The sequence below is a fragment of the Petromyzon marinus genome, chromosome 38, assembly GCF_048934315.1.
Source record: "Petromyzon marinus isolate PM22_M1 ecotype Great Lakes invasive population chromosome 38, UKy_Petmar_22M1.pri1.0, whole genome shotgun sequence".
Classification (NCBI taxonomy): domain Eukaryota; kingdom Metazoa; phylum Chordata; class Hyperoartia; order Petromyzontiformes; family Petromyzontidae; genus Petromyzon; species Petromyzon marinus.
In genome coordinates this window covers 11228369-11240740 of record NC_133704.1, presented here as the reverse complement: position 1 = coordinate 11240740, position 12372 = coordinate 11228369, and the positions used below count along the sequence as shown (strand labels likewise).

Below are 12372 nucleotides of genomic sequence, written 5' to 3'. Positions count from 1 at the left end.
TCCATGAGTCACTTATTTTCTTCGCAGTGACTGACAGTCTCTCTCCCAATAAAGTGTCTTCATTTGCACTGAGTACATCATAACATCACCTCTCCTCCCTCTCTATAATAATGAATATAATCTTTAAAAGGCCAGTGCTTCTTGAAATCATGCATTTGTTGCAGCGTTTATAACATCCACACTTTAATCTTTATTTGAAGCTTTCGTGACTGCAGGAATCCATACTCTTTGGTTCTTTCGGTAAAGTCACGTAAGTAGAAAAAATAAAAATAATAATAATAATAGATGACGACGTTTCGATCGCCACACAAGCAATCACCTGAAGACGATTGCTTGTGTGGCGATCGAAACGTCGTGATATATTATTTTTTATACCCACGTGACTTTACCGAAAGAACCAAAGAGTATCCACACTTTAGTTTGTACAAATCACTTCTCCTGTCGCTCGTGATTATGTGGGTGCATGCGAGCATGGGTGGGTAGATGGGTAAATGCGTGGGTGAGTGTGTGGGTGGGCGCGTGAGGGAGTGGGCAGGTGGGTTGGCTGGGTGCGTGGGTAAGTGTGTGGCTTGGTCCGTGGGTGGGTGGATGAGTGGGTGTTTGGGTAGCTCCGTGGGTGTGTGGGTGCGAGTGTGAGTGGATGGGTGCATGGGTAGGTTTACTGTTAGGTCTGTGGGTGTGTAAGTTCGTTGGTGTGTGCATGGGTAGGGGTGTAAGTTCATGCGTGAGTGGATGGGGGGGTGGATGAGTGGGTGGATGAGTGGGTGGATGAGTGTGTGGATGAGTGGATCAGGGGTGTGTGGGTGCGTGGGTAGGTCCGTGGGTGGGTGGGTGAGTTTGGGCACCTGAACAGCACAGTTAGAGTATTGCCGTTTTCTCTATGTACCTTTGTTTGCATGTTCACCACAAGTACGTGTAGTTAATGCAGACTTAATTCCTTGCAAAAGGTTTCAATTTGGTGTTTGAACATCTTAACACCTGTTTTATGGCCAGAAACGGTCAAATATATTATTATTTTTTCATACTTTGATTCTTGAAAAAAGGTCCCGTTCTGTACGTATCTCATTCGATCGCTCACAACAAATTCCACACCGTGCAAAAGTTGATCACCCAGAAATTGAGAGACCTAATTTCCTTCACCATTGTGAGTCGATGTAAAAAAGAAATTAATGTCGAATCAATTTCAAAACGTAATTTAGGCCAAGACCCTCGTAATTTACGATTTGACAGCATGCGAGGTTTTATGTGTGTGTTTGTTTCCTCATTTAATTTAATAGGATACCTAAACCGTTTCATCGCAGGCAATTGAGTTGTTTTAATTAATCAAATTTAATTATGGGGGTGGGGCTCTATATTGTTTTTTTTCGACAGCTGTGCATGGTGTTTGTAATATGTAGGCCAGGGGGTTTATATTCTGATGATGAGCCCCTGTGTGTGCAGTGTATACAGCCAATAAAGTCGCACTAAGAGTAAAATCTCTCCGTTAAGCCTCTCTCGTATCCGCAGTCTCGGCAGTCATTTCCTTTTTCGTTCGTAATTAGCGCGCAATCCTCACTCCCCCCCGCCCCCATAGACGGAATCCCTCAGTGGATGTGACGGGAGAAAAATCCCTTGATGAATATAAAAAACCCCATAAAGTTTTAAATAACCTGTGCAGCAGCGGCACTTTCTCCGCGGAGAGACGCGTCACGTATTGCGGGGACGACGCCTGCGACTTTAATTTTAAACTAAAAATAGAGATATTGTTTATTTCACCAGGTAAGGCCCCACTGAGCTGTGTAGCTTTTTTTTCACAAGCGACCTGGCCACAAATTGTAGTTCAACGAAGTGGCTTAACATCGTGTGGAAACTCATAGGAGACAAATATTCTAACCGGAGGACCCGGAGAAAAATCCACGCGACCACGGGGAGAGAGAGACACGCAAACTCCAAGTATACAGCAGCAGGCGGCAGGGTCGGGATCCAACCTACGACCTCCTGCACACCAGGCGAGGTAGTTAACATCTCTTAGCCACCGTGATGATGATAAGAGAGAGACACGCAAACTCCAAATATACAGCAGCAGTCAGCAGGGTCGGGATTGAACCCACGACCTCATGCACATCTGGAGAGGTAGTTAACATCTCTTAGCCACCGTGATGATGATGATGATTAGAGACATGCAAACTCCAAATATACAGCAGGCATCAGGGTCGGGATCGAACCTACGACCTCCTGTACACCAGGCGAGGTAATTAACATTTTCTAGCCACCGTGATGATGATGAGAGAGAGACACGCAAACTCCAAATATACAGCAGCAGGCGTCATGGTCGGAATCGAACCCACGACCTCCTGCATACCAGGCGAGGTAGTTAACATCTCCTAGCCACCGTGATGATGATGAGAGACACGCAAACTCCAAACATACAGCAGCAGGCGTCAGGGTCGGGATTGAACCTACGACTTCCTGCACACCAGACGAGGTAGTTAACATCTCGCCACAGGGGGCGGGGGAGGAAGACGGGAAGCCAAAACGCGCAAGACGCGCCGAGATGTTAAACGGTGGAAGGGTTTAACATCTTGGGTATCATTGTCACGAAGCTTGAGGAGGAGCAGTTGGAGTGAACCCGTGAACAAGATGAAGGAAGGCAAGGTTGTCCAGGCAAAGATGTGTATGGCACCGAAAGCCTGACACTTGGCGACGATGATGATGACAAGGGGGCACTCAAAGCCATGTGGTAGTGGGTGTAACCGTGGGTGTAACAGCAGCCCTTGACACCTGAAGGTCAGGTGTCAACTTTCAAACAACTACGGAATATACCAGGTTAGGGATTAAAGTGAAGTTTTATTTACACACTTAATATGTATTGCCATGTTTGTTCGATGTTTCATCACATTCGTTCTTTTTTTCCAAAAAGGATATTCTTGCAATCCACCCTTCCCTCCCCCTATGGATGGCCCTGCCTATGAACGGTGGTCATCCCCATCCAAGGTCTATCCAGGCTCAAGCACTGCTTAGCTTCCGGGATCTGATGAGAAATGTGGGGCGTTCCAAGTATGCAGATCACAATTCTGTGATCTGGTGAGAGTCTTGAGGATTCTTTTATTTGGATAAATAAAAGAGTATTAATGTTATTATAATCACTGACACGGATTTTTAATACAGTTGGTTTGAACATATAAAATAAAATGATTGAAATTCACATCAGAGCTCTTGACAGAAGACCTGGCGTTTTTTGTCCTGTCACCAGATATATTCATGCAGTGCCTTTCCAAAAAAGCCTCCAAGCTTACATTTCAAGTACCGCAGGACCAAAATATGATCACTTGGAGGCTTTAAAAAATATCCCAAATGCAATAGGAGCGTTATTGAAATCAAGTGTGATTTACAATGTGTGTCTTTCATCCAGACTTTGGTGCTATCCGGCATGGCTGGTAGGGGGTTTTCTCGCCTTTGGGAGGTAGGCAGTGAGGGCGGTTGTCATTTATAAAGGGACCCAAGAAGTCCATGTGGTGATGTGTCGAATTTGAACAGCATGGGTATGGCGGTGCACGTCTTTTGGATCCAAGGGTTGGCGGATGTATGTATGTGCGTATGTTGAAATTATTTCGCGCCGTACGTAGCCAACCGTGCTAATCGGAGGTGCGGGCAACACCATTAGGCATCATCATCACCACCATCACAACACCCATCATTATCACACAACACCATTACACATCATCACCACCATAACAACACCCATCACATCACACAACACCATTACACATCATCACCACCACCTTCATACAACACCCATCACATCACACAACACCATTACACATCATCACCACCACCACCTTCACACAACACAATACACCAATTACACCGTGACCATGTAGAGATTTGCCAAAACTTCCAAATTTGCGGGGCTGCGAGGTCACCGAGAGATGGCAGTACAGTAAGCGGGTTCATGAACCCATCTGTGCAAGTCCTTCGAGTGCTCTCCCCTCATTTGTTCCCTGAGCACTTTAGATTTTGCTCACACACCTTTAAACACTGAATTGGCCAAAACTGAATTGGCCAAAACTTCTAATGCTTACACTCTCCTTTAAAACAAGAGTCTTGAGACTCGGTAAAGCTTTCCAGTTAAGTTGTCGCATATCCGACCCTCGCGTATGCGCCTTGCCCTCGCCGATTAATTGATAAGTTTGACTTGTGAGGCACCATACGGCGTAGGCTCGCTCTCCAAGACAGAGGAACGACTCAAAGGGCACGAGGAGGAACCACAGGCGAGTGGGAGCGCAGCCACGCGATGAGCCAGTGCCAACAATTTCCCAAGCTTTGCCGTCCTCTATATAGCAAGATGCTATTGGCCAATTCACGAGTGCTTGATGTGGGGGGGGGGGGGGAAACCGGAGCACCTAAAAGATTAACTGCCCATAATGCGTGCAGTATTTGGGTTTAACTCATTTTCTATAGATGCTCAAATTTACGGCTATTTCACATATTCGCAGATACCTCTGTCCCACAGCGAATGGGATATGCGACGTCTTGTCTAAACATGTTCTAAAGCCTCAGCACTCAAACTGGGCCTGCCGATAGGCCTGTCTCTGTGTGCTCCTACCCCTGGCTGCGTGGGGAATAACCCATGGGCGACCCTCAGTGGAATAGCCGACAAATCCGTGTTAGAGAACAAATTAAAGAGGTTATTGGCTGGTTCAGTGGGAGAATAATCTTCTTATGCAAGGAACTGCACCAACACGCACGTGTGTGTTGACCTTTACCTCGTCTTCACTCTTTCTGAGTTCGACACTGAGCGACCAAGCACAAAATTCCTTTGGTCAAACCATGCAAAAAACCTCCATGAAGACAGACCGACGGTGCAAGTAAGTAAGACATTCATACCTCGCACATAAACGTACGTGGGCCAGAAAAATTCAAGATCGTACCACAGCTACATTTTTTGTTTGTTCGTAAAGGTGGGGAATGATGGCGCCATGAAATTAATTTCCATGGCTGGTGGAAGGGCCTCCCCACCAGGAGGTATTTTGGCCTGCTCTTCTATGCTGGCCTACTCGTCTTGGAAGAGCTGGGATTACCCACACTTTACCCCCACCGCACGTAACGACTAACTATGGCGCACCCATTTATACTTCTCGATGGACAAGAATCCCGTAACCATTGTTTCAACTGCAACCATGGTTTCAACTTCGACCATTCTTTCAACTGCGACCATTGTTTCATCTGCAGCCATTGTTTCAACTGCATACATTGTTTCAACTGCATCCATTGTTTTTCAACTGCAACCATTGTTTCAACGGCATACATTTATTTAACTGCATCCATTGTTTCAACTGCATACATTGCTTTAACTGCATACATTGTTTCAATTGCATCCATTGTTTCAACTGCATCCATTGTTTTTCAACTTCCGTTGTTGGGAGATCTCTAAACGAATTGGCGAATTTTGAATTTCAAGTAGAGTGGCTCAACCATTCCACAACGCAACAAACCGATTCTTTGGTAAATTGGGAAAAATGAGGCTGTGGGTTGAAAAATACGACTGCACTGTACGCAATGATATTATGAACATTATTTATTTAGGGAAATTAACGATAATAAAAGTTGGTGTTCATCAATGACAGCTTCAAGTGCGTCTCAAGACTCCTATCCAGAAGGGTTCTCCCGCATTGGAGTGTTTGGCCAATTTCAGTGTTTGGTCTGTGGGAGGAGAACTGGGATACCTGGAAGAGAATCCACCAAATCTGAGGAGGGATAACACTCCAAAGCCTCTGCAAAGGAAGCTCAGGAAAAACTCCTGCGTGGGGTTTTTTTTCCCGTGGTGGCTCTGTGTGTAGCTCTCAGGCGCGTTTTCGGGGCTTGCACCGCATACAAAAAAAAAGGATCCAGTTCACTGGATTATTTGAAAGAAAAAAAAGTTATTCACGTGTAAGTTTATCACATATATCGCAGCCTGGAGGAGGGGTTTTCTGTTGTTAAATATAGTATCCATATTATTCTGCAATCCTTACCCATAGGAAGTGCAAACAAAGGAAGATATTTAAAATATATATTTATCACTTGACTCTCTGTCATTCACAGCAATAGAATCGCATCAGGGAGACCTCCGAGATGCTGATTGTACCCTCATGCGACGCATGAACAACAGCTGAGGTGCGCACCTCCAATATCGCGCAGTGCACAGCATTAAAGCAATGCATTGTGCCAGCTCAAAGCCCAAAACTTAAAAAACGCTCGGCCTGCCACGTATCACTGGGAGCTGAAAATACGTAAAGTGAAGAAGCCCCTTGCAAACAATCTGTCACACACATGCGCCCCATCATTTTCAGCTGGGGAATTTCCCCTTGCGCAGCGGTTAAGTGCAAGGTGACCCGAGTTCAATTTTGGGTTCGTGCTAACACCGGAGGTGAGCGACATCAAAAGCACACTCCTCTGGGAGCAAAGTCGCCAGTGCCTTTATCCGGAGCAGTGTGCTTGTATCAGAATGTTGCCCTGAGCTTTCCCCCACCAGTGGTGTGTAAGCATGTGTTGCTCATATCGAAACTTTGAGTCATCGCACATAAATGTTCCTTTATTTATGTGCAATGAAGGGCCATTGCCAAAAAAACATCCCCCAATGTAAAATCTTCCTTTAAAGGCCACAATTTTGTTGATGTATTGAGTTTACTTATTTAAATTATTATTATTATCTATGCTTGTGCACCCACTGCCAACGCATGTTGGTCAAGGGGGTTATTTTGACCATACTTCACCACACTGGTTGCCAAGTGCCTGGCGGATGTGGGTGCCCTTATTGAGCATGGCTCCTCGGGTCACTCAAGGAACCTCAGGCGTGGCGGCTATTGATGAAGTGCAACACCTATACAGAAGTTTTTCATTTAGGTCGTTGAGCCACATAATTTGCGTCGGAAGTAGCGGAGCGGTGCGTCACTATAATGATGATGCCCCCCCCCACACTCTTCGTATTTGTCAACTGGACCACTGAGTTCGTGAGATTTTTCGCGGTTCTGTTCTGGGTGACCACAGTCGCTCACCGCAGACAGGGGTTTTACACTTTACATTTTTTGCGTCTGCTGGCCATGGTTTGTGCAGCTGTGGTTTAGAGTTGTGGCCCATAAAACTTACGTGGAAGATCGACGGCTGTTGTAGGTGTACGTATTGTGCTGTATTTCCAAATGACCCCGCCCCCCACCCAAGAACTGTTTATACGTGACCTTTGCTTGCTCTTATTTATCATGAGTCTGAATATTTCGGCCGTATTTAGTCTGTGCTTCTAACTCTTTCCTCCAAGTTTATTGCCACTGGGCGTTGTAATGACGATACTGACAGCACAGCTAAGTTGGATGTTTTCTCCGCGGAATTGTGTGCCTCTTTTCTCCGATCCACTTCCTGCAAAATATCGTATGTTGTTGTGAATAACTTTGCCGCAAATGTACCGGACTGTCTGAGTCCCCAATGAATATGCACGCTGGTATTTTCTTCGTGTAATCTTCGTGCGGCTGTTCCATGTTGGCAAATGTTTTTATTTTTACAAAACAAAACAATATATTTATGCCTTTCCTTGTGACAGCTTGGATGACTGCATCAATTTCCCCCGAGCCGAATGCCTTTGTCAAAGCCTACAATGGTCAGGCGCCATGGTGAATGAAATTCATTTGGGTTTTTTTTTTCCAGATCGTGATTAATTAATGTTGAATGTAATCGATGAAAGACAAACCTTTGCCAAACACTGCTTGCTCACATGGCTGGTTGGCCTCTAAATGTTCGTTAATTTGTTCTCAACAATGTTAGTGAACAATTTGTCTGTGTGTTGAACTTCTTTCGCACCGTACGTGGCGAACCGTGCTCATCGGAGGTGTGGGAAGTGTGTGATAATGGGCTAGAAGGTATGTAGGACTTTTATAAGTTTTATCTGAGTTTGAAAATAGAACAATGATTTAGGCATCATTCCGAGATCACAGTCTTTCAATTCTATATAAATATTTGTTGAACAAGTCTGCTGATATTGTTTTAACAATTAGTCCTACTTCTTGAATGATGTCTACAGTTATACCATGTGGTCCAGGAGCTTTGCCCTTTGTATGTTTGTTTGTTGAACTTCTTTGACACCGAACGTAGCCAACCGTGCTAATCAGAGGTTCTTCATTGAAGTGCGAAGTGCAGAGTTGACTTCTTCCTGTGTGACATCTGGAAGCTTTTCCTCTTCATCTGAAAGATGATCTGATTTATAGGCTATGTAATTTTATTTACTATTGGAGATCTGCTTAAAATTCCTCCATTGATTTTACAATGGAGGAATTGTTATGGTACTAGCCCTTCTCCATAAGGGCTACCACATGGAAATCTTTTAAAATGCAAATCATCAACCTCCTTATTGCTGCTTTAATGCTCCCATACCTTGCTATGATGTCTTCAATCATGGTTGTCTTTGTGTTTATTGATTCCTTTTCCCATTATTTTCCTAATCGTTCTGTGTATTCAATCTTCAGTTTCTCATCTCTGTCTAGTTTGCTATTCATTCTCTTTCTCAGCAACGAATCGTTTTGTGGTTCCAGACAATCGTCATAGTGTGTTTCGCTTTCTTATCTATCACCCAACTTTCAATGCACTACTCCAATTCTCAGTTGGTTAGGCCACTATAAAAAAGCGGTAACATTTGTCTCATCAATTTGATGGAGAAGGTTGCAACTCTTCTTCTGAAGCACGGAGTTCTTCGCTTTCCTTTACACATCACCAACAATATCCCACTTTTGGGAGGAGCAAGGTATCAACAACAAAAATGATCAAATATTGTTACTGTCAATTAAAAAAATTTGATGTTTTTTCTTTTTTTCCGGGGATAGGGCTTCATTGTCATAGGAGATTCTCAAACCCCAGTTCTCTGGCACCACTGCTGGTGAGCTCAGTGTTTACCGTTCTGCAGACACACGCAACGTTACCTCGTTTTTAAAGGAGAGCATTTGGTAACCGTGGGTTTGGCAACCGTTGGTTAACCTGCACCACGATGGGGCGTGAGGACTGGAGTTTGAGAGACCGTTATCCAGGAAAATTGCAGCGGTTTGAATGTTTTAGAAATGTAAATGGGAGGCAGGTCAAGATTCATCGATTGAAAACAAAATATCATGCTCATGATACATGCATCAAACACGCAACGCGGCGAATCACTATTCACGATTCATACAAATTACATGCAACAAAATATCGTACGATGCTCGCGTTACATTTAGGCATGACAATTTTAAAAAATCACGGTTTTTTGCCGAGCACAGGCTCAAAGGCCCAAAAACACGCGCCAAGCAGCCAGCGAACAAACAGCAAACCGTTAACGTGGTAATTGACAAAGCGTTAACACGTTCATTGAATTTAGCAGCAACAAGAGGGGCAGAGAAGCTCATCACAACTTGGGAAAAGGAAACCACGGCGGAGGAAATTCCAAAAAATGCGCAGAGGTGCAAAGGGCAAGACGCGGGAAAAGAGAAGTGCTTTTGACCTGCATTGTGTTGGTTGAACACAATATGGATGAGCTGAAACAGTCAGTCTGGTAGATCGAGTCCTCGACATGGGTAGAGGAACGAAACTGTACAAACGAGCCAAAACAAAAAATGAGAAACAATACAAAGGAGATGGTAAAAATGAGACCATAAAATAAGCTGCCCCTTGAATTATTTTCGCGAACCCCGAATCGTGACAATTCATCATACCACTCGGATGGGGTCGGGGGGAGGGAGGGAGGGGGATGGTGGTAAGCATTACCGTCCGCACGTGGGGGGCACCGCACTTATTTTGTAGACGTTCTTTGCTGTTTTACATTTACATAATAATGCACCCAGCCCACCGCTAGAAGGCACGCGTTGGCCATACACGCGAAGTGCCATTCACGCCACGCGTCAATCAATGCACTGCTTCACAACACCGCGTTTACGTTGGGTTTTGCGGTGTCGACGGGAAGTGGTGGAGGGGGGGGGCGCTTGAGATGGAGCGATTGTGAGGGTGCAGTGGTTGTGGGCTTCGTGGCGTTCGGGATGAGAGAGGTTGAGGCTCGGGGGCTTGATATATCTGTCGAGGAGGTTGGAGGTCTTTGTGTCGAATGGGGAGATGAGATGGTGATGCGCGTGGCGTGTCGGCGCCCGCTTTGAACACAACAAAAAATGCCTCCTCGCGCTTATTAGCCTCGAATTGTAATTGCCGAAGCTTGGGAGAGGCCACGCGTAAATGAGTCTTACAAACCGTAGATCCGTATTCACTCCCCCCAGACGGTGACATAGGGCGTCTTAATTCACAATGGGTGAGAGAGCCCGGTGGGTTGCACACATCTACATGCCGGAGGTGTTCTGGCCTTGGAGAGGGTTATTATCGTGAACAAAGAGGCTCACTAAAGAAGCCAGCTAACAGGTCAGACGGGTGGAAATCTGTAATACGGAGCCATTCATTGCCTGGAAACAAGATAACCGCGTACACATTCGTTGTTTATTATATAGCGTAAAATGTATAAGAAAAAATGTACATCAATAATGTTATTTGGGTCTTTCGGTAAAGCCATACCTGATGACGATTTCTTGTGTTGCGATCGAAACGTCGTGATAATTTTATTATTTTTCTATCTACGTGGCTTTACCGAAAGACCCAAAGAATATGAATTCCTGCAGTCACGAAAGCTTTAAGTCAAGATTTTACGTCAATAATGATTTGCCCCAATTTGAAATTCATGGAACATCTCGAAACAACGGTCTATGACTTACAGTCCCCGAGGTGGTAGGGGTGGGAGGAACTCCTATTGTAGCCCCCCACCCCATCCCTCATCATCATATGTGCACCTCCGCTGCGGGCTTTACCAAGTCTCAATAATACGAGATGAGATGGAGCGACGAAATCAGCCCGTGTGCTGGTGCTGAGGCCCATCATTGCAGAATCGCGAGAGAAGGGGGCGGCAACTTGGCAAGGCCTTCATCTAGCAGTGGATGGAGCACGCCTGACGACGATGACGATGCGTAGCCGCTTCATTATTAGAAATTCAAGATATCGCACATCGCTGTGGATTCTCGACACGCGGACACAGTAGCCGTGGTCTCCCAGCACAATAAATACGTGATATCGATGTATCGTCAATCGATTCATCGTGGGGCACTGTGCATTCACAGACCCATTCCCATCCCCCGCAAGGCCATGCCCCCCCCCAACACCCCCCCAACACCCCCCCCCCACGCTCTCCCCTTGCCCCTGTCTGACCCCCAACTGAGCTTCCTCCACTCACTGTCTCTCACTCCCTCCCTCCCAGACTCGACGCGCACATATCCCCTCTCCCCCCCCGCCCGCCTCCCCCGGCAGCCTCCTATACGCCCTCTCTGCATCCATTTGTCAAATCTGGTTTCGTACAATAATAATTGTAGTGATTGATTCACCGTAGCAAGCGCCCCTCGCACGCTCCACGTTCAGCACCAGTGGTTTGGCAAAGGGGGCAGGTGTTGGATTTTCATGCCCTCGTCGATGCTCTGTCGGGAGGGCCTCCGATGGAATTGGTGCCGAATTGGTGCCGAATTAGTGCCAATTACTCATCAAACATTGACGAGGCGTCTTGGATAAGGTGGGGGGGGGGGGGGGGGTTACCCACACTTCACCCCACCACACTCGACGTGTGTGTGGTGGGGTGAAGTGTGTGCTGTTTGTTGAACTTCTTTCGCACCGTACGTAGCCAACCGTGCTAATCGGAGGTGCGGAGGAAGGACAACAACACTAAACATAAAATTCTGTTCGAAAGAAAATTAGTTTTCAATCTGGATAATTTCAAAATGCACAGCTCCAGACGCACGTTTTCTAGACACTGCTGGGTGGACAGAGCCGAGGGCGGTGGTGGTGGTGCTTAGATAAAAAAAAAACCTGCCCCCGCTGGTTCAGCTGCCACGCCGGGTGGTCGAATCGAAGCGGTGACCTCCGTCTGGGTTTAAGAGCCCAGCGTGGCGCGTACCACACCGACGCGGAAACAGCGTCCCGTCAGCTGCGGTGAATTGATCAAGATACGGAGGTCGCTGCTGTCCGTGCTGTTGATGGCAGCCGCATCTCTGCTATCGCTGCGAGCAGATTCCGCAAGGTGTTGGCTCAGCTAACGCCCACATCCGACCTCTAAAGTTCCGCTCTTTTACAGAGCCATCCCGCAGCCATCTGGCTTTAGGGTTTCCCCTTTTGATAGATAACTGTTGGCCAGAAATAAGGGGGAGGGGAGCGACGGGGGGGGGCTAAGTCACTGCAACCCCCCCCCCCTAAAAAGCACTTTTGGGTTGTGTCCTGTTTGTTTTTCCACCGGCAAAGCCAAACGACAATGACCGATTCCAGCAATTGTCGTCTGCATCGAAGCCGAACACGAAACGCGGGCAGCTGCGTTTGCTTGGGGCACGC

At 46.3% G+C, this 12372-nt stretch overlaps 1 protein-coding gene across 2 annotated transcripts in view; it reads right to left on the bottom strand.

Moving 5' to 3' along the window:
- The window catches only part of LOC116950118 (uncharacterized), a 79186-nt gene that overhangs the window by 28782 nt on the left and 38032 nt on the right, over nucleotides 1-12372 (bottom strand). The window contains exon 2 of one of the 2 annotated variants that reach the window (XM_032967588.2): nucleotides 9473-9559. The exons of the other annotated variant lie outside the window; for it this stretch is intronic. Within the exon in view, the coding sequence (XP_032823479.2) occupies nucleotides 9473-9559 (87 nt within the window). The remainder of the gene's footprint in view (nucleotides 1-9472; nucleotides 9560-12372) is intronic. 2 annotated transcript variants of the gene reach the window in all.